Source organism: Littorina saxatilis, linkage group LG2 (genome assembly GCF_037325665.1).
Source record: "Littorina saxatilis isolate snail1 linkage group LG2, US_GU_Lsax_2.0, whole genome shotgun sequence".
Taxonomy (NCBI): domain Eukaryota; kingdom Metazoa; phylum Mollusca; class Gastropoda; order Littorinimorpha; family Littorinidae; genus Littorina; species Littorina saxatilis.
Window position 1 is genome coordinate 24,174,997 of NC_090246.1, and position 20,272 is coordinate 24,195,268.

Here is a 20,272-nt window from a genome sequence, read left to right on the forward strand (position 1 = left end):
CTCAGGACGAAGACTTAACGGCGCCTGTCGTCACAAATAACTTTCCACCGTATATCATTTCTCAAGTAATAAACTGCCTGTGAGAATAAGAATAGAATAACATAGAATATAACCTTGAATTCCTTGTTGTATGTGTGTTTTAATGATCACTACCACGGATGTTGTTAGAATTTATTTGTTTCGGCTAATTTGCCAAATTCGCCAAACAAGTTTCGGCAATGTTCCGCAGTTTAAAGTAGGCTTTGGTGTCTCCTCGCCCACAACAATAACATAGTTCGGCAGATGTTTCGATTTGAAAGATTTTTCAGCGTTTTGGAGACAGTCGACGCCACTTGATTTTTGACCATTATAAGCTTCTTGTTGATTTCTACATGTGAATGATCGTGTATTGTACAAACGGATGCTTTAAATTCATCTTCGAGTTGTTATGAACTGGGCGGTCAGCTGCTTTGATTGAAATGCTTTCATTACGTAGTTATGCTCCTTGACCAATTGCTAGCGACATTCACATTACGTTATGTTATATTTTGCAAAATATGAAATGCAAACGGTGTCTATTTTTTCTTTTGTATGAGCAATATCTCCGACAAAAACCAGACTGTCGAGGCTGATCTAAGTAAACAGCTAGCTAAACAGGAACACAATAACACTTTATTTATCATAAATACTGAGGTGGCAACAGTAAGTAGTTTTTGATGTGCAAATATTAAATACTAAATGTTCAATACATAGCTTATGCATTGAGGAAAAACAAAAACAGAAGGCATGATACATGTTCGTATCAACCATAGGATTAATTGAGTTATTGCAAATACATCGATAACAAGTTAAAAAAATCGTACTTTAAATACAGATTTACAGCATTTTAAAAGAGCAGTTTGACACATGTGTTACAATCATGCTCCGTTAAAAAAAAAGGGACAGTCAAAAAGTTAACCGACGCACGCGACGAAAGGTTGTTGGAAATACGCAGACAAGTTGAAAACTAGCACAGTTCCATAGCGATGAAGGCAGAGGACATTATATAAATTACGTTGAGAGAGATTATCATTTGAGTGCATTCACGCAGAGAGGAAGACATTTATGACCGGGTGATGTTTTGCCCTACCGCAGGCTACACCGCACGCAGTATGGCTTTTGTCACAAGCCTATCATAATGGTTGCATGTTTATTACTTCAGTTTAATAATGAAAGTCTGCTCAAAAGTGCACTTACTGTCCTTACGAGCGTTCGGCGGCTGTTGTCACGGTCATCGTGCAATGGAGCTCCTAATTAAAGCTTCTTTCCTTCTCGTGCAAGTGATCAAGCTCAAGATCACACATCTGTCAAGGTTATTATATTACATAAATAAATCCTTCGACTTAAACATGTGCTAATAATCAACTGTTTGGTTACACATTTAGATCGACAGGTTTTTCTTTTTTGTTGTCTTTTTTGTCTTTGTCATCCATTTTACCGTAAAGGTATAAGCTTCGGGCAACCATCAGCCATAATCTTTTTCAAATACAATATTATAAAATCGGAAAAAATTGTCTGTGTGCACGTGCAAAGGTTGAAGGGCAAAAGAAAAAAAATAGCACAAACTTTAATATGGAACATTATCTCTCTCCTTTCGGGTTTTTATCTTGCATGCATTTCCGTTTATCTTTTGTTTTGACTTTTCCATCTTTTTTTCAATGTGTTTTTTCCTCGGGCAATGCGATTCTTTTTTTCCTTCTCTCTTCTTTCTTTCTTTCTTTCTTTCTTAACAGAACGTTGTTTCTTCCCGCGTTCTTCTTTCGATCGTTGTTAATGTTTCTTCCCTCGTTCTTCTTTCGATCGTTGTTTCTCTCTCCTTTCTTCCTTCTTCACTTCCTGTCTTTTTATGGCTTCAGACGGTGCATGGATCATATTTTCAGAATCATGTTCAAACTCGCAAACATGATTAAAAACAAGACTTCACTGCTTTCATATATATATATATATCACAGGGAACACCCTGACGAAGGCCACGAGGCCGAAATATTGGTGAAAACGTGAAGGCTTGTTTTGGTTATTTTTTCCATATTTGTTTGTATATATATATATATATATATATATATATATATATATATATATATATATATATATATATATATATATATATATATAACTGCTTTAACAGTATGTACCACAAGTCCACTATCACCACCCCACAGCAGATATAACTACATATACACCTCCTTACTCATTTCTGCATAGGAGACCCACATATCATCGCACACAGCATCGCCCGAGGCAGGGACTTAAAGCAGGCTTCATCTCTAATCCTCACCGGAGCCGCCGACTTCCCCCCGCCGTCGTCCGGTTAAGTCTTTATTTAACAAATATGTACATACATATCATAATCATTGCCGGCCAGCACATATATCATGCCATCGTGGCCGCCACTGAGCAAGACGGGTTAAAGGCACAGTAAGCCTCCCGTAAACCATCACAGAGCTCCCCGAGCGTCTACATACAGTACAAGCATACTTCCATTTAAACGCTCACCGAACGAGAACATCCTGGCTGCTTTCTGTCGAGCGTGAGAAATTTTCAAAGAATTTATTTTCGTGGACTTGGCCCTTTACAACAATGGCGCCTCGTTTTGGTGCTGGACGGCTGTTATGAATATCCCGGAAATCACGCCCGGACAGTGAGCCTCCCGTAAACCATCACAGATACTGTCAGGCTTTTACACACAGTACAAACACCCTTCCATTTGAACGCTCACCAAACAGGAACATCCTAGGTGCCCAACGTAAAGAGCGAGCAATTTTTAAAGAATTAATTTTGCAGATTGTCTCGAACACTTTTTGGACCCATCCTGAACTCAGGTCAAAAATGAGTTACTTCCCTTAAACTGGCGATAGCCGCGCGTGGATCGATGATAATCAGAATGTTTTTGGACCGTGGTGCGTTTTTGCGCTAGACCTAACTTTTAAAATCTAAATAACAAATTGACAGCTTGTTACACAAACATTCTTACAAAAGAATTCTTTTTTCATCAAGACAAGATCAGTGCAATTTGAAGTTGTGAAAGTTTGAAAAAAGAAAAGCCCGGAAGCAGGGTCACGCAAGGGTCGTAGCAGACGACGGTTTATGCGCCATATCGCCGTTCCTCTCAACAGTCAAAAGCCATCGCTAGAGTTCTTGTGAACCACAGCCGTTTGTTTCGTGCATAAAAACGTGCTATTGTAGATAAGCTCACATCGAGTCGCATTCAAATGACTAACTGACGACTACATTGTGAAAAAGGGAAACTGGATCACACGGGTTCACGATGGCTCAGGGGTAAGATAAACCACGCAAAAATAAATTCTTTGAAAATTGTTCGCTCTTTACGGAGGGCACCAAGGATGTTCTCAATCGGTGAGTGTTTAAATGAAAGGGTGTTTGTACTGTGTGTAAAAGCCTGACCGTATCTGTGATGGTTTACGGGAGGCTTACTGTGCCTTTAAGCGAAGAGAAGTAAACCGTGTGGGAAAAAATGAAGAGATGCTCTGTTCTGATGTAGTGGTACATTTTGCAGGGTGTGTGCAAAACAAAAAGCCTAAAACAATGAAATAATACAAAAGAGAGAAGAAAGGAAAAGACAGAATGGTAACATTTGCATGATATGCGTAGAAGAAGAGACTCTATAACTAACCTTGAACTATAATAAACCTTGTATGGTGCAGGAAAACCACACACTTAAGAAAAACAGTAAAAGGGTCTCTAGCTCGTTGAAGTAGTTAAACAAGAAAAGAACAATAAAATGTCTTTTCACAGCTGTATAATAGCCCGTGCGCAGGAAAAAAAGAAAGAAAGAAAGAAAGAACAAGTCGCGTAAGGCGAAAATACAATATTTAGTCAAGTAGCTGTCGAACTCACAGAATGAAACTGAACGCAATGCCATTTTTCAGCAAGACCGTATACTCGTAGCATCGTCAGTCCACCGCTCATGGCAAAGGCAGTGAAATTGACAAGAAGAGCGGGGTAGTAGTTGCGCTAAGAAGGATAGCACGCTTTTCTGTACCTCTCTTTGTTTTAACTTTCTGAGCGTGTTTTTAATCCAAACATATCATATCTATATGTTTTTGGAATCAGGAACCGACAAGGAATAAGATGAAAGTGTTTTTAAATTGATTTGGACAATTTAATTTTGATAATAATTTTTATATATTTAATTTTCAGAGCTTGTTTTTAATCCGAATATAACATATTTATATGTTTTTGGAATCAGCAAATGATGGAAAATAAGATAAACGTAAATTTGGATCGTTTTATAAATTTTAATTTTTTTTTACAATTTTCAGATTTTTAATGACCAAAGTCATTAATTAATTTTTAAGCCACCAAGCTGAAATGCAATACCAAAGTCCGAGCTTCGTCGAAGATTACTTGACCAAAATTTCAACCAATTTGGTTGAAAAATGAGGGCGTGACAGTGCCGCCTCAACTTTCACGAAAAGCCGGATATGACGTCATCAAAGACATTTATGAAAAAAATGAAAAAAACGTTCGGGGATTTCATACCCAGAAACTCTCATGTCAAATTTCATAAAGATCGGTCCAGTAGTTTAGTCTGAATCGCTCTACACACACACACACACACACGCACACACGCACACACGCACATACACCACGACCCTCGTTTCGATTCCCCCTCGATGTTAAAATATTTAGTCAAAACTTGACTAAATATAAAAAGGTTTGGAGAAAAGAAAACAAGTCGCGTAAGGCGAAAATACAATATTTAGTCAAGTAGCTGTCGAACTCACAGAATGAAACTGAACGCAATGCCATTGTTCAGCAAGACCGTATACTCGTAGCATCCGAGTCGTCAGTCCACCGCTCATGGCAAAGGCAGTGAAATTGACAAGAAGAGCGGGGTAGTAGTTGCGCTAAGAAGGATAGCACGCTTTTCTGTACCTCTCTTTGTTTTAACTTTGTGAGCGTGTTTTTAATCCAAACATATCATATCTATATGTTTTTGGAATCAGGAACCGACAAGGAATAAGATGAAAGTGTTTTTAAATTGATTTCGACAATTTAATTTTGGTAATAATTTTTATATATTTAATTTTCAGAGCTTGTTTTTAATCCGAATATAACATATTTATATGTTTTTGGAATCAGCAAATGATGGAGAATAAGATAAACGTAAATTTGGATCGTTTTATAAATTTTTATTTTTTTTTTACAATTTTCCGATTTTTAATGACCAAAGTCATTAATTAATTTTTAAGCCACCAAGCTGAAATGCAATACCGAACCCCGGGCTTCGTCGAAGATTACTTGACCAAAATTTCAACCAATTTGGTGGAAAAATGAGGGCGTGACAGTGCCGCCTCAACTTTCACGAAAAGCCGGATATGACGTCATCAAAGACATTTATCAAAAAAATGAAAAAAACGTTCGGGGATTTCATACCCAGGAACTCTCATGTCAAATTTCATAAAGATCGGTCCAGTAGTTTAGTCTGAATCGCTCTACACACACACACACACACACACACACACACACACACACGCACGCACGCACACACGCACGCACATACACCACGACCCTCGTTTCGATTCCCCCTCGATGTTAAAATATTTAGTCAAAACTTGACTAAATATAAAAATCAGAGAAGGTACTATATTTTCGCGTGTAAACCATTTTGTAGATCATTGATTGGTCTAGACTTCTTACACGGAATGAGAACACCCTTACACTAGGTTACATCCAATATAAAGCAACAAAGTGGCTGCATTTTGTTTTTACACATTGGGAATGTTTCGCTGAGTTTGTTTTGTAACTGGCACTACTGTGTCAATCTGCTAAATCAATTCTGCAAAAAAATTCCCGCTCTGCTAGGAAGCAACCAGGCTGATGATATTAATTTTGGTATGTGATCAAGTGGAATGGTTCTCCTAATCCAGGTGATGTTTGGTCGAGGGGCAGGTGGTGGACGTGTTTTATTAATTAAAAAAATGAAAGCAACTTTAACAAAGTGCTTATGAAGTAAAGTTTTTTACGACGATTACTACCGGTACTCACCGTACTGTCTTCTGTTTAAAGATGCAGTGCATGCCACAGAATTGCTAAAGCTACGATTTGTCTTTTTGTCTCAGATTACGCTATAAACAGCCAAAAGCTTTACACAACTATCGCACAGATGCCTCGACATACCTTTAGTTTTGCCAGCCAAACGAAACTTTATGCGTTTTGTCAGTTCGCATCTCCCGTCAAAATGTAATTAAACTTTTCCATAATCACATTCTAGGGCTGAAAGTTGTGTGCGGTATACCAAAATGGACCCACATGCCAACCTTTACAACTTTTTTACGTAATCAAACACCATGTCTTGACGTAAAGTACCCAAGATAGAAAGAGTTCTCCCTCTCGACAAGACTAATAGACTTCCATGTAGGCTTTTAACGTAATTAGTTCGCGTGCATGTGAGCCTGATCGAAGGCCACGTTTTCTTCGAGGAATATGATTCGCAAAAAAACAAAAAGTTTTCGACTCTTTACAAGAAGGTCAATGAAACTTGGTATAATTTCAAATGGATAGATGCCTGAGGCATGACTGAAAATCCTAGGAGCTTCGTGCATTTTGAAGTGTCAAAGAAACACGCTCAACGTTACCTTTTAAATATATATTCGTTTGAACTCTCATGATTCTTTAAACGGTCACGCTGATGGGACAGAACCTGACCGAGGAATGCAGTGAAACAGACTTGACAGGTGTGAAAAGCGTGCACATGGCCCACCTGACTGGCTAGCGAGGTCAGTATAGTACGTCACTGAGGCTCCTCCTGCCTTGAAATTTACTCACTTTTGGTCGTGTCACTCACACATTTATCAGGGTAGGTCAAACACGATTCAAGGTAGCACTTAACCCTTTTTACGCAAGATAGTACTAATCGTCTTGAACAACTGTTCTTCTTAAGCACTATTTAAAAGTTGCTTTGACTTTTTTTTAAATAACAAAAAAAAAACACACAAAAAACCGTCCACCCCTGGACCATCAAATAGGCTATAAAAAGCCTGGACGAACCTATCGCGATTTACGGTCTACACGGGAAGGAACGCATCTTTAATGCTTTATACTCCCATTCCACACATCCGTTCTAGGTACCGTTCCCGTTTTGACCAAGGAACGGCTCGGGAATGAGAGGGATCGGGAGGGGACCTCAATGGAACGCCAATGGACGTTAACGGAACTCCTTTGAACGTTAGGAACGGTTGGATGTTCAACATGGAATACCTCCATTCCACACATCCGTTCTAGGTCCCGTTCCCGTAGCGACCAAGGAACGGCACGGGAATGGGAGGGATCGGGAGGGGACCTTAATGGAACGCCAATGGACGTTAACAGAACTCCTTTAAACGGTAGGAACGGTTGGGAAGGGTGAGTTCGGGCTGCATGTTCAAAATTGTAGCCATTCCCCGCCCGTTCCAAATGAACGGTAATGGAACCTTAACACATCGGTAACATAACTCATCGATCTTTAATGGAACTTAACGCAATGGTAACGCAACGCTAGCGCTCTCACACACTGAGTTGTCATACCCGCATTCCACACATCTGTTCTAGATTCCGTTCCCAGCCGTCCTGAAGACGGCTGCCACTATGGTCAGACGCTGCTCAAAGATGCCAAAAACGGCCGTTTGAGCAGCGTCTCATTGTTTTGGCAGCCGTCCTCAGGACGGCTGGGAACAGAAGCTAGAACGGATGTGTGGAATGGGGGTATTAGCCATTCCCCGCCCGTTCCAAATGAACGGTAATGGAACCTTAACATATCGGTAACATAACTCATGGATCGTTAATGGAACGTAACGCAATGGTAACGCAACGCTAATGCTCTCACACACTGCGTTGTCATTACCTCCATTCCAAACATCCGTTCTAGCTACCGTTCCCAGCCGTCCTGAGGACGGCTGCCACAACGGTCAGACGCTGCGCAAAGATAATATAATAATAATTATAACTGGACATTTTTAAGTGCCTAACCTATATGGCTCTAGGCCCTTTACAAAAAAAAAACCCACACATATACAGAATAAAACAATTAAATGTACAACCTACATAAAACAATTAACCATACGGACAAAAATCACCACAAGATGCGCAGCGTCTGATCGTAGTGGCATGCTCGGGACGGCTGGGAACGGAAGCTAGAACGGATGTGTGGAATGGGGGTATTACATTTTGCATGGTGTGAATGCAAAATAACAAAATAAAAATGCGACTCCACTGTGCTCTTGTGTTAGTAAACTTTAAGCGGTAAACTTTGCATAAAATGAAACAAAAAGAAGAGAGGAATCTCTATACGCTGTCAAAATCGTAAACGTTGCAAGCTGTGCGGAAAAAAGACGAAGAGAAGAGTAATGTTCTAGTTTGTTGTAGTCGTAGTTGTGCCTTTTGCCCCCTTTGCACCAGTAGAGGACTATAGGCTGGTGTTAAAGGGATAATCTTGACCAAAAAGGAAAACGGTCTCAAATGGCCTAAAAGCTACACAACACGGTTTGGGTTTTGTTACCACACACCAGGAACACCTTACTGTTTAAACGTTCAATTATTGAATTTTACACGAAGTGTATGGGTAATCTTTGCAAAGTGAAAATGACTGCCATTGTTTTCGCCGTTCCCTTCCTTCTTGTTCGCTACTGAGAGCGGTGAATCTATAGCTCGCACAGTTTGCAAGATTACAAATTTGAGTTCCTAAATTCGCACGAGTTTCGCCTGCATTGCAAGCAATGAAAAAAGATTCGTCGTTGAACAGAATCGGGACTTTAACACAGAAGAGTCTGCCGACGACACCCGTTCCCCCATTTACAATAATGTAAGTAGTTAGCATAGTTACGGAGCATTTTCGAGTTTATCATTGCAGGTATGTCTAAATTACAGCACAGCAAATTTTTCTTGGACTTCATTCACACCGTTAAATTCGCCAGAAAACTTCTCAAACATGGCTTCGTCGCTACTATATCTTTAAGAAGAACAAAGTGAAAGGCAAGCATGCCAGACATGCTACAGCCGCTGGAGATGAAACACTTGTTGGTCTATATACCATACACAATTTTCCAGCCTCTCTTCCTTGAAACGGCGAGGTCGGAATTGTTTCTCTGTGTACGGTGTACCTCCCTCTTGTAAAGAATGGAAAATGGAATGGGGTCAGTAAAGAAAACAGAATTTGGGGACAACTAGACACAACTTTGACAAAGAGAAAATGTTGCACGAAAGAAAGAAAAAGGAAAGAAAAGAAGAAAGAAAGAAAGAAAGAAAGAAAGAAAGAAAGAAAAGAAAGAAAAGAAGAAAGAAAGAAAGACAGAAAGAAAGAAAGAAAGAAAAAAGAAAGAAAGAAAAAAGAAACCAACCAACAAACCAATAATAAAAAAAATAAACAAACAAAACCACACAAAAACAAACAAACAAACAACGAAGAAGGAAGAATAGACAGGGAAGAAGGAAGGCCTAAATGAAGGCAGGAAGGGACCAAGAAAATTCAAACGAAACCTACAAACATGAGAGAGAGAGAGAGAGAGAGAGAGAGAGAGAGAGAGAGAGAGAGAGAGAGAGAGAGAGAGAGAGAGAGAGAGAGAGAGAGAGAGAGAGAGAGAGCTAGAGAGAGAGAATTGAATTGAATTGAATTGAACTTTATTTAACAAGGATTAAGATTTAAGGCTACGCCTTTTCTTACAATCTGTCAGACACACAATGATAAAATTTGAAAATTAAAAGTTAAAAAGTTAAAAAGTTTACCAACAAAAGGAGATCGGAAAACTTCAGCACGTGATTATAAAGATGACGATGACGATGATGATGATGAAGATGATGATGATGAAGATGAGGCATGAAGAGCATACATATGTGGTTATTCATAAAATCAAATGCATACTATGCAGGTAGTTATAAGTACAAGCTGGTAGCAATCAAACATGTAGCAATAGCACAACAAAAATATGTTCAGAATAGACAATGCACAGCATATCTTTGGCGTAATACTAAGTGTGGTAAATCAGAACGCGTTAAACTACTCAGACATTAAATGTTTTTTAACACATTTTTTTTAAAACTTTTTAATGACTTTGAAGTGCTTAAAGGATGATGGAAGTGAATTCCAAACTGATGTACCCGAAAAAGCAAGACTGGTCTTATGAAGGTCAATTCGTGGAATCGGTGGGATCAAGTTGACCGACCCATATCTGTCGGTAGCTTTATTAATTAATGATGTAATGTAAATCGGCACTTTACCGTAATACAATTTATGCATGAGATTTGTTTAACTTGAGATGCTTTTTCAGTGGAAGAAAGTTAAGCATTTTTAATTTCAGAGAGAGAGAGAGAGAGAGAGATAGAGAGAGAGAGAGAGAGAGACAGACAGACAGACAGACAGACAGACAGACAGACAGACAGACAGACAGACAGACAGACAGACAGACAGACAGACAGACAGAAAGACGGACAGATACCGAGACAGAGAGACTCGGAGAAGAAAAGAGACAACAAAGCGGAAAAGCGTATTGTAACATATTGAAAAGGCAAAACGAACATATATTTCTTTAGGTAGAATGTTGACGACAGATAGGGAATCGGATGTGTTTGCGTATGTCTTGTTTTGCTTGCGAGTATATTTGTCTCTTACATTTTCGTAGTCATCTCCGCAGTAAAAAAATCAATGTTGAGCAAGCCATGCAAGCCACGCATCAATGAAAACAAACAAGAAGTGCATACTGAACAAAAGAATTTAACCCAGTGAAAATAAACAGTGAAAATAAAAGGTTTCCTTTACTAACCTGCTAATCCTTGTCCTGCTACTAAGTACGGCGCCATCAGCAGAACACACAACAGAGACCACAATAACGATGACCACGACGACGACGATGACAAGAAATCCACACAGTGACGTGATTGTTTCCGCTGACGGTAACGATGACGCAGATGTAGTGCTACGACTCCCGCGAATATGTTTTGTTGACGATGGGTACACAATCGATGACGTCGATGATGATGTAATACAACACCCGCGGAGCAGCTGAGGGTGGGTGCCTTCTCGACTGTAAGCATAGTACTCCCTGCACTCCCCACAGCACTCCCTTCTGTACTCCCGACACTGTCGCACGCCTTCCGCACGTGCTGAGCGTCACCATGCGTGTCTTCCTTCACGAGTTGTGACGTCAATGCGTCAGTGAACTCACAGGGTTATGGCACATCATTGTTTATCTTCTTCTTTTTTTTTAGCCACACGGGCGAGTACTCGTTTCGGGTTCAAATGAAGATCGTAAATTCTTCCACACACTTTTAGGTACCATGTTTTCTCTTATGAAGGCAGTTTGTCAGGAACATATTTTTATTTGAAGAGCGAAATGAAATTCCAGATTTAAAAGATGAACAGGATTTAAACACATCTTGTATAACCATGGCTTTTCTTCCTACTGGAGCATGAAGTAAAAACGTTGGACGATTTCAATCTATACTTTGCCATTTTTTTTCTCTCTGTGAAAGCAGAAGAAAGCTTCACAAACTAAATATCACTATGACTGAGAAGTGAGTACGTGTTTTGAATGACCACTATCTTATTATGGTCTAATATTTCTCAGAAATTGTTTTCAAACGAACCGAAAAAATTATTTCAACGTATAACACAAATGATCAATAATCTCTGCAAAGGTGAGCATAGTTTTCAACTTCGAAAACACACACAAGTACACACACTTATGGAGAAGGCGACGACTAAACACAAGTTGTCTCATAGGTGGTTTCCTTGAATCAGACACACGGAGTACCGTGAGAACACCCACTTTGCCTGCCAGCTATGTCCAGAAGACGGGAGGTCCCAGACTTTCTGTCCGTGGTTTCAGAGACAGGTAGGAGGTGGATATCCCCATAAGCCTCCTTGACTTTCTCCCACACACATTAATAGAGCAACGGGTAAGAACAGGCATGCTCCGATGTCTGGAGGCTGTAGACCTCCAGTCAGTGGTTCTTCGGGTATTTAACAGCTATGGAATTCTTACGTGTCTCCGTGGAAAGGACACACACACACGGGCCCATGTCAAGCAAGTATTTATCCTAAACGCGCGAAGATTTCAGATTTAGTTCAAGAAAATTTCAATTTCAATCACCATCCTTTGTACGCTTCCTAGTCTATCTTCCACATAGATGCATTCGGGTACAAGTGGTTTCAGGTACGTCGATCAGACTGCAGTGTTCTTGGCTGTCAGTCGGTGGTTCCAGAGACGGGCAACATCCTCATCCTTCAGCGTTTCGCCGAAATCTTCAAAGTACAAAAGTTCAGAGACACGTGCACACAAGTATTAAGACACACTATATGGATGTTTCAGATTTTCTGTAAGTGGCTGTGGAGGCAGTTGAAAATAGCAGTCTCTTGAAAAGCGCATTCAGACGCAGACTGGAACTAATATGTCATCCAACAGTCCTGAAGTTTTTGTCAACAATCGGGAAACGGGTTAAAAGCTGTAGAACATCTTCCTGAGTCCCCCTTGCAAGTCTTTTCAGTTTCCACTGCCAACAACTTCCACCGAAAGAGGGTATCAGGAATGTCCCAGAAGTCTGAGTCAGTGGTTCCAGAATCAGGCATCCCCACGTGCCCGTCCGTCTCTCTCTCTCTCTCTCTCTCTCTCTCTCTCTCTCTCTCTCTCTCTCTCTCTCTCTCTCTCTCTCTCTCTCTCTCTCTCTCTCTCCCTCTCTCTCTCAGACAGGTAAGAGCAGACAGGTAGGTCTATTAACCTCCTCCTCCTTTGCTTTCTCCTCCCCACGACAAGCGGGTATCGGTGCCTCCCCCACTTGAAGAGAAAATGTCACGGCTCTAGTACTTGGGCCGTGTTCGTCTGGTGCCGGCAATGCTACGAGCATCTTCTATGTCCATTCTCTGATGTGGGGGGTAATAGTCTGGGGACTCGTGGCAAGAATACACCACAATACTGCAAATCATTGAACAAATTGTAGTTTTCTCAGCAATTGCACATAAAAGTACAAAGAATCGATTAAGAGGATGACACAAGTCATCCAGCAAGTATGAAAGGGTGAAAAAATTAATTAAATAAAAATCGTTTCGAAGGTAAACAACGCAGTGCGGGAGATAACTCCAACACGAGTTATCCGCGACCTTGGGAATATTAGCCAATCAGATTTTAGACGTATCGCTTTGCGCGGAATACTTGTCGTCTGCTTGAAGAACAACAGCATGGCGTTTGAGTTTGCAGAATGAAGGCGCCTGCTATATATTTTGCACCCACGACCTTCGAGTAAACGGTAAGATGCTTTCAGTTACATGTATACATGTTTTTAATGAGGGGGGGGGGGGGAGGGTAGACGGGAGGGGGTGAGGGGGGCGCGAAAGTGATTGCAATGAATGCCAGATCTGTATCTGTGTCACGTTGAAAAACCACTTCTGTCATTTGATCGACGGAAGGGAGGTGCGCATATAAATAAGTCCTAAACTGGGTGGAGATCAGATTTAAAGATCTCCATAGATCCTGCCAGAACTTGATCGTCCTGTAGATGGTTCCAGTCTACGATCGTCCTGGGAAAATAAGAGTTCCTGTGAAAGCAGCGGCTATTGTAATTGTCCGTAACACTGTTTCAACACTATTTGTTGACACAAAATCTTGGAAACGCCTTGCTGTTTAGATCTGTTCGTGTTTACCTTGCTTTCGTTTTTAGGTGGCCCTGACAGTCAGAAATCAAATTGAATTTTGTACATCTTCGATATGTAGGTAATTGGTAATTAACTCTTGAATCTTGATGATGTTATTGCATGTACAGAAATCGGTACGACATAAGAAAACACAGACATTTGAAGTGCATGCTTCATTCAATCCACGTGCGTTTTGCGTGCGGTCACTACTGGGTTCTCTCATTCGCTGCACAGAGCCGTAGACGGATCATGTCACATAATTATCTAATGTAACCTAATATTCTAGCCATGCGTGTTGGTACGTGTGTGTGTGTGTGTGTGTGTGTGTGTGTGTGTGTGTGTGCGTGCGTGTCTGTGTTTGTGTGTGTTAGTGTGTGCGTATGTGTGTGTGCCGTGTGCGTGCCTGTGTGGGTGTGTAGAGAGAGAGAGAGAAAGAGAGAGAGAGAGAGAGAGAGAGAGAGAGAGAGAGAGAGAGAGAGAGAGAGAGAGAGAGAGAGAATGTATGTGTGCATGTGTGTGTTTTTATGTGTGTGTGTGGGGGGGGGGGTAGTTAAGTCGCATACAGCATTGTCTTTCATGTGATTTATTTCCTTGTTTGTCTGTATTTGATTCGGTTTTATCACTCTGGATACAGAGACGTTTCCTGACCCTTGCATCAGTCAAGAGAAAGCATGGATTCAAGACCACTGCCAAAACAAGGAACGTCTTCTGAAGACACGGTTCGCGAAGGTATGAGGCGAAAGGGTGAAGGGGGGGGGGGGGGATATGCCTGCTCGCTTGTGTATTAGGTGTGTGTGTGTGTGTGTGTGTGTGTGTTTGTGTGTGTGTGTGTGTGTGTGTGTGTGTGTGTTTGATTAAGTCACAAACAAAATTGTTTTGCAGTTGATTTATTGCCCTTGTTTGTTTTCATTAGGTTATCTCATCCTGGATGCAGAGACTTCCCTGGACCCTCACAATCTCCCGGAATCTGTCCAGGAAAAAAGCTTGGATCCCAGACCACTGCCAACACAAGAGGAGTCTTCAGAAGAAGCGGTTCATGAAGGTAATTCACACCCATCAATGTTGGAGGCCCGTGCCCTGGTCGACTGGTCTTTATGTGCGATATGCCAAACAGAAACAGAAGAAAAATGAGTAAATCCGACACAATCAACATTTGCCAAAGCTGGCGTGCAGACTGGGTACGGTCGTGTCGTCGACAATATTTTGAAACTTGAAGCCCTTGGGGATTCGTCTGTGTTTGTTTTGAACAAGGATCTCCTTGAACAATGTAATGATATGAAGACAACCTTTGAAGAGAAAAAAGCTGTATGGCACAGAACCTGCAGGAACAAATTTGATAACCAGAAAGTTGCTCGTGCTGAGAAGAGATACTGGAAAGAAGAAGATAATGACCAGAAAGAACTGCACAGCCCCGTCAAAACAAGGAGGACGATAGGACCTGTGTGTGACCGTGATGCGGAAAAGATGGTACTTCTGAAAAACTTGTGAACGCATGTACATTTACCATCGACCAAACAATTCGTGAATATGCAGAGATTGTGCAGGACCGATCACTCTTGGGAAAATTATCAGAGGGGGATATGCATGCCTTGGACGCCAAATATCATTCATCTTGCAAGTTGACTTTGTACAATAAATCTAAAAAAGCCTTAGAAGAACGGGGAATTAATGACGCACACGAACAAAATGAGTTAACAGTGTTAAGTCAACTCCTTTCTTTCATTGAAGAAGAGAGAGAAAGCAAGTCCATGTCACTGTTCAAAATGTCTGAACTGTGCAAAGTGTATGACAGCCAGTTTCGTGAGCTGCACTGTTCATATAACAAAAAGGTTCATACAACAAGACTCAAAGAAAGACTTCTTCATATGGTGCCAAATCTGCAAGCTCAAAGGCAAGGGAAAGAAACTGTCCTTATTTTCGATACAGACGTCAGCAGTTTGCTGAATTTTGCAAGAACATTAGATGATGACGCATTTCATCTTGCACGTGCCGCACAGATTGTCCGTAAAGATATCCTTTCCAAAGACTATTGTTTTGACGGTACTGTTAAGGCCTCAGCAGACGTTGTTCCCGAAAGTCTGCGTGCACTCACAGGTATGATAATGCATGGAAACGTGTCTGGTTCGACTTTGACGGAGATCAGCAACAAGCAGAAGTCAGTGTCGTCAGTTTCCGAAGTTCTGATGTTCAACACAAGGAAAGGAGACAAGAGAAGTAAACGACCCACATCTTCAAGGTAATTTCACTCAACGTCGAGGGACACACCACTGTCCAGAAAAAGAAAATGTAAGTTTTACGCCCTCACGGCAAAGCCATTAGGGGCATGTTACAAGGAAAAAATCCGGCTTTGTATGAAAATACAAAATAAAAATGCAGGGGGGCGGGTGTAGACAGCTGGCTGCCGGCTGCTAGAGGAGACCTGAAATGAGCTAGGGACCGGGTTGGGTCGTCTTGGGTCAGTGCTGAAATGGTTACTTTATTGGCTGTTGGCCGAACGGGCTTCATATTTTTGCATGCATGTATTCGTGTTTCCAAGGCCTGAGGCTTTCGCTGTGACCCTAGGGTCTTTATCGTGCGCATGCGTGCACACGGGGGGTGTTCGGACACCGAGGAGAGTCTGCGCAAAGTTGACTCTGGGACACACATCTCGCGCCGAACTTGGGGGTTGAACCCACGCTGATAGTAACAACCGGTTTTAAAGCCAGCGCCTCTACCGACTGGGCAAACTCCCCACCCAATATGTTGGGGTCAAGAAGTTCCATGGAGGGCGGGGGGTATGGAGTAACACATAGTGTTTTGCTCAGAACATTCCCACCCAACCAGAGCCGCGCTAGGGGTACGCATTACCGTGGAGCTGGCAGTCAGTGCTACCAAATGTCGTCTGTGTCTACCACTCGGTGGTGACTTAATGTGGGTCTATGTAAGCAGATGCCAACGCAAGCAATCTGATGCAGAGTCAGGAGGCGGTTTGGTACAAGAGAACCTTAGAGGCCACAGCCTCGGCCGTCTAAGGGATCTGTGTGTATGGAGGCACATTTGGTTTCTGAGGTTCAAGCGGAGCTGTTGCCTCTGCTCCCACGTTCCCGTGTCTCAGGAGGCGTTTTTGGTATGGAAGCAAACCTGTAGGTTGGGGCCTCTGCCTTTCAGGATGCCAGGACTACAAAATGTGTGTCTCGAGACACATTTAGCTTAAGATTCCAGAAGTGGATCTGTGCTGTGCTGGATCTGCTGCAAGCACACTAGAACCAGCTCGCAACAGTTGAGGTGAACAGATTGGTGACCAAGACCATCATCGGTATCTCTCCGAGTGATGGGTGTGGGCGGAGAAAGTCTCCCGGACTGAGGGCATTCTCCCTTCTGTAGCGGATGAGACTAGCCATCTCTTCCTGGAGAGTGTCACAACCTTCAAACACGTGTGTGAGGTGTCCAGTCTTGCCACACTGACAGACTGCCTTGTCCCAGTAGATGCGGCTGCTGACCGTGCGCAAGCGACGCAACAGGCTCATGGGTCTCGGGGGGAGTGGGAGGTGGTGCCCTTTCCTATTGTAGGGGAGGTGTATCCATCCTCTCTCTTCACATGTTTGTGACAGAGTCTGCTCTCTTTCCTCTCTTTTTAGCTTGGCTAGTAGCAGTTTGGCTTCCTGGCAGGAGAGCCGAATGTCTGTCATTGGCATGGTTGACATAGCCGCTGGCCATATATATACTGGCCTTCTTTTATACCTCAGAACAAGGCAGAAGGAAGTCATGTGCTCCTGTGGCGGCTCATGCTACAGAAGTGACATCCAGGCCTCATAAACATCGAGATAGACGGAAGTTCTGTATTGTTGTTTGCGGGAAAGTGAGGTAAGTGATATCAAGCTCATGATCACTCAAAATGCGTGTCAAGCGATTTAGTGACCTTGTTACCTTTCCAATGGATACATTGTTTACTCTGATAAGCAGATATGGATCCATCAAACATTGCTGTTTTGCGAAAGTTTGAGAAGATGTCGCGTAGGCATCGTTTCTCTTTTCGCGAGTAAAACGAACAACACGCGCCCCGAAACCAAGTTTACAATTTGGTGAAAGATGTATTTCTTTCACTGTGAACTTGAGACTGCGTGCTTTTGTATGTTTAATTGTCGCAGGGGATACTAAAAAGGATGTGTTCTTGCTCTGTTTTGCACTTTTACTAACTTGCTAATTTTGTGTGCGATTTTAGGAAATGATGCTTTATTTTTTATGACGAGTATAATCGTGATGATTTAATCAAATTGTCATCCTCTCATGCCATTAGAAATACTAAAGGGCTTTCTTTTTCTTATTTTGCAAACCTGATTCTGACAGAAACTGGCAGTATATAGACTTTTAGAATTGATACGTTTCTTTTTATGAATAGTATAGGTTTGAAGGTCATGACCTTTTCCGATCAGTTGTGTCATCCTCTTATTCGATAGAGAATGTAAAAAGGTATATGTATGCCAATTTTGGTGCTTTGTTCAATGATATGCAGTATCCTGCCACGAGTCCCCAGACTATAACCCGAACTGTGCAGTTTGATAAACGCTCTCTCTGGTCCGCCCTCTCGATCGTTTCTCCCCTCTCTCTCTTTCTTTCTCTCCCTCTCCGATCAGTTCTGGTGGTCGACTTTCTGAAGTTCCCACCCGTATGAAATTGGGGTGTCGTCTTGCGCATGAATGGGCTCGTGGGGTGATTTTTTTCTCTCCTGTATATGTTCTGAAAAAAAGATTGAAGCAATGATTATAACAGTTCCGTTTTACTGCCGTTTTCCGAAACACATTTTTTAAATACTGTGTTCGTCATGGGGTTTGAATTACATACTTGTTCTTTTTCTGTCCTCTGTCTTATGAATTCAGTGACAATACACTAGTGACAACAAAATTAAGGACACATATCATGTCTGGTTGGCTGGTTGAAAAGTAATAACTCGCTGATGTTAGACGTTAAGGACAAAAACGGTGATTTACTATTGTAGTGCAATGACAAATTCAGAGCAGTATTTTTTTTTATTGATCGAATGATGAGCAATGGAATGGTATGCAGCATGTTCATGCAATGAAAACGTTAACAAAAGTCTTTTACTAAAATGATTCAATTGAACCTTACTTTGCGTTGCACCAAATTCAAGATAACTGAATACTTTTCTCCACATTATGAAATCAATGTAAAATTAAAACGAAAAAGATGTTTTATTATTTTGTTCATATTAATAAGCTAGAAAAACTGTTTTTACGTCTGTCGCACACATACAAATGACTAGACAACGCGGTCGGCAGTTTCCTTATTACTAAAAAAAACCACCCAATCAATATGAAATACATAAATGTTTTCCCAAACATCGAGGGAGAGAGAGAGAGAGAGAGAGAGAGAGAGAGAGAGAGAGAGAGAGAGAGAGAGAGAGAGAGAGAGAGAGAGAGAGCGGAAAAAAGGAAAGAGAGAGAAGGAGAGAGATAGAGAGAATGAGAACGAGAGAGAGAGAGAGATAGATAGAGGAGGAGGGGGAGAGAGAATACGTTAAGAGAGTCCCCCCCCCCCACACACACACATCAACATTTCACACAAGTACGCGTCATCAATTTTTGTTTGACTGACGAACAGTAAAAAAAAAAAAATAAAAAAAAAAAAGGTGCAGGTTTGCCTATACTGTACGCTCTACACTAACGGGGGTTGACACAGTACTTTCTACATCAAACAGCACGCGTGGGAGGGGGGTCCAGTGGTCTGAAGTGCGCTGCGATAATGACCGGCTTGATTCACAAGATAATGTGTGCATTGTCCATTGCCCACTGTTTTCATTTGCCCTGCGTGTTCCCAACACACCTCGGCACTTACTGGAACGTGCTTCAAGCTCGCTCCGTCTCACTGATAGTACGAGATAAAGCAAGTTCGCGAGCGCACAAACACACAAACACTGTGATAGCATTAATATGCAAACACTGAGAGCGTCGCGGGGGCATTTTTTTGTATGAGGTATAGAAGGACCGCTACACTACCACCCCCCCCCCCCCCCCCCCTGGGTGAAATTGTGCTTCTCACAAAAATTAGGGTCAATAAAAATCTAAAGTCATTATCTATCGGTGTCATCTTTTTCCATGCGCGAGTTCACTGACATAGTTCCTTTGGCTTTGTTTCCTCCCTTTACTCGTTGCTTTCCTTCATTCATTCTTTCATTCATTCAAGGTACTTGTGGTAAGTTTTGTTTTAACAGGAAAACGCTTTCATACTTTGATTGTTTCACTGAAAAAAAACCTGGTGTTCAACATTTGACACTTACATCATACTACAAAAGGTGAGCATCACCAATAGCAGTTTTGTGAGTTCATTGTGAAAGAATGCTGATTGATCTACCAACAGACAATTTTTGGGCAATTTAAAACATTGTCACTGACTCTCTCTGTCAGAGATTTATGTAATTTATGGTATATATGATTGAGAAAATTAGCCACCTGACGTTATGATTTCAGTGAATGGTGATCGTGAAAATGAAATAACTGTCTTTTTTAAGATTTATGTTGTCTGTGTAAGTCAGATCTAGAATGCCAACTTTTTATGTTCCATGTTCAAGTTTGCCTTTTAGTCACAGATCGAGGGTATGGCTTCTGGGGTTATATAGTACAGAACTCTCTCGGTATCTCT

General features: G+C 41.6%; 1 protein-coding gene and 1 long non-coding RNA gene across 2 annotated transcripts in view; one reads left to right on the forward strand and one right to left on the reverse strand.

Moving 5' to 3' along the window:
* LOC138958544 (BMP-binding endothelial regulator protein-like) overlaps positions 1-12,878 on the reverse strand; it is a gene marked incomplete in the record, with an annotated part of 99,534 nt that extends 86,656 nt beyond the window's left edge. Inside the window, 1 exon segment of the mRNA XM_070329745.1 lies at positions 10,773-12,878. Within this exon segment, the coding sequence (XP_070185846.1) occupies positions 10,773-11,043 (271 nt within the window).
* A 1,241-nt stretch (positions 12,879-14,119) lies between these two features.
* Positions 14,120-14,686, forward strand: LOC138958546 (uncharacterized). Its single transcript, XR_011453429.1, has 2 exons — positions 14,120-14,365; positions 14,550-14,686. It is a non-coding gene; the product is annotated as an uncharacterized lncRNA (long non-coding RNA).
* The last annotated feature ends 5,586 nt before the right edge of the window (positions 14,687-20,272 follow it).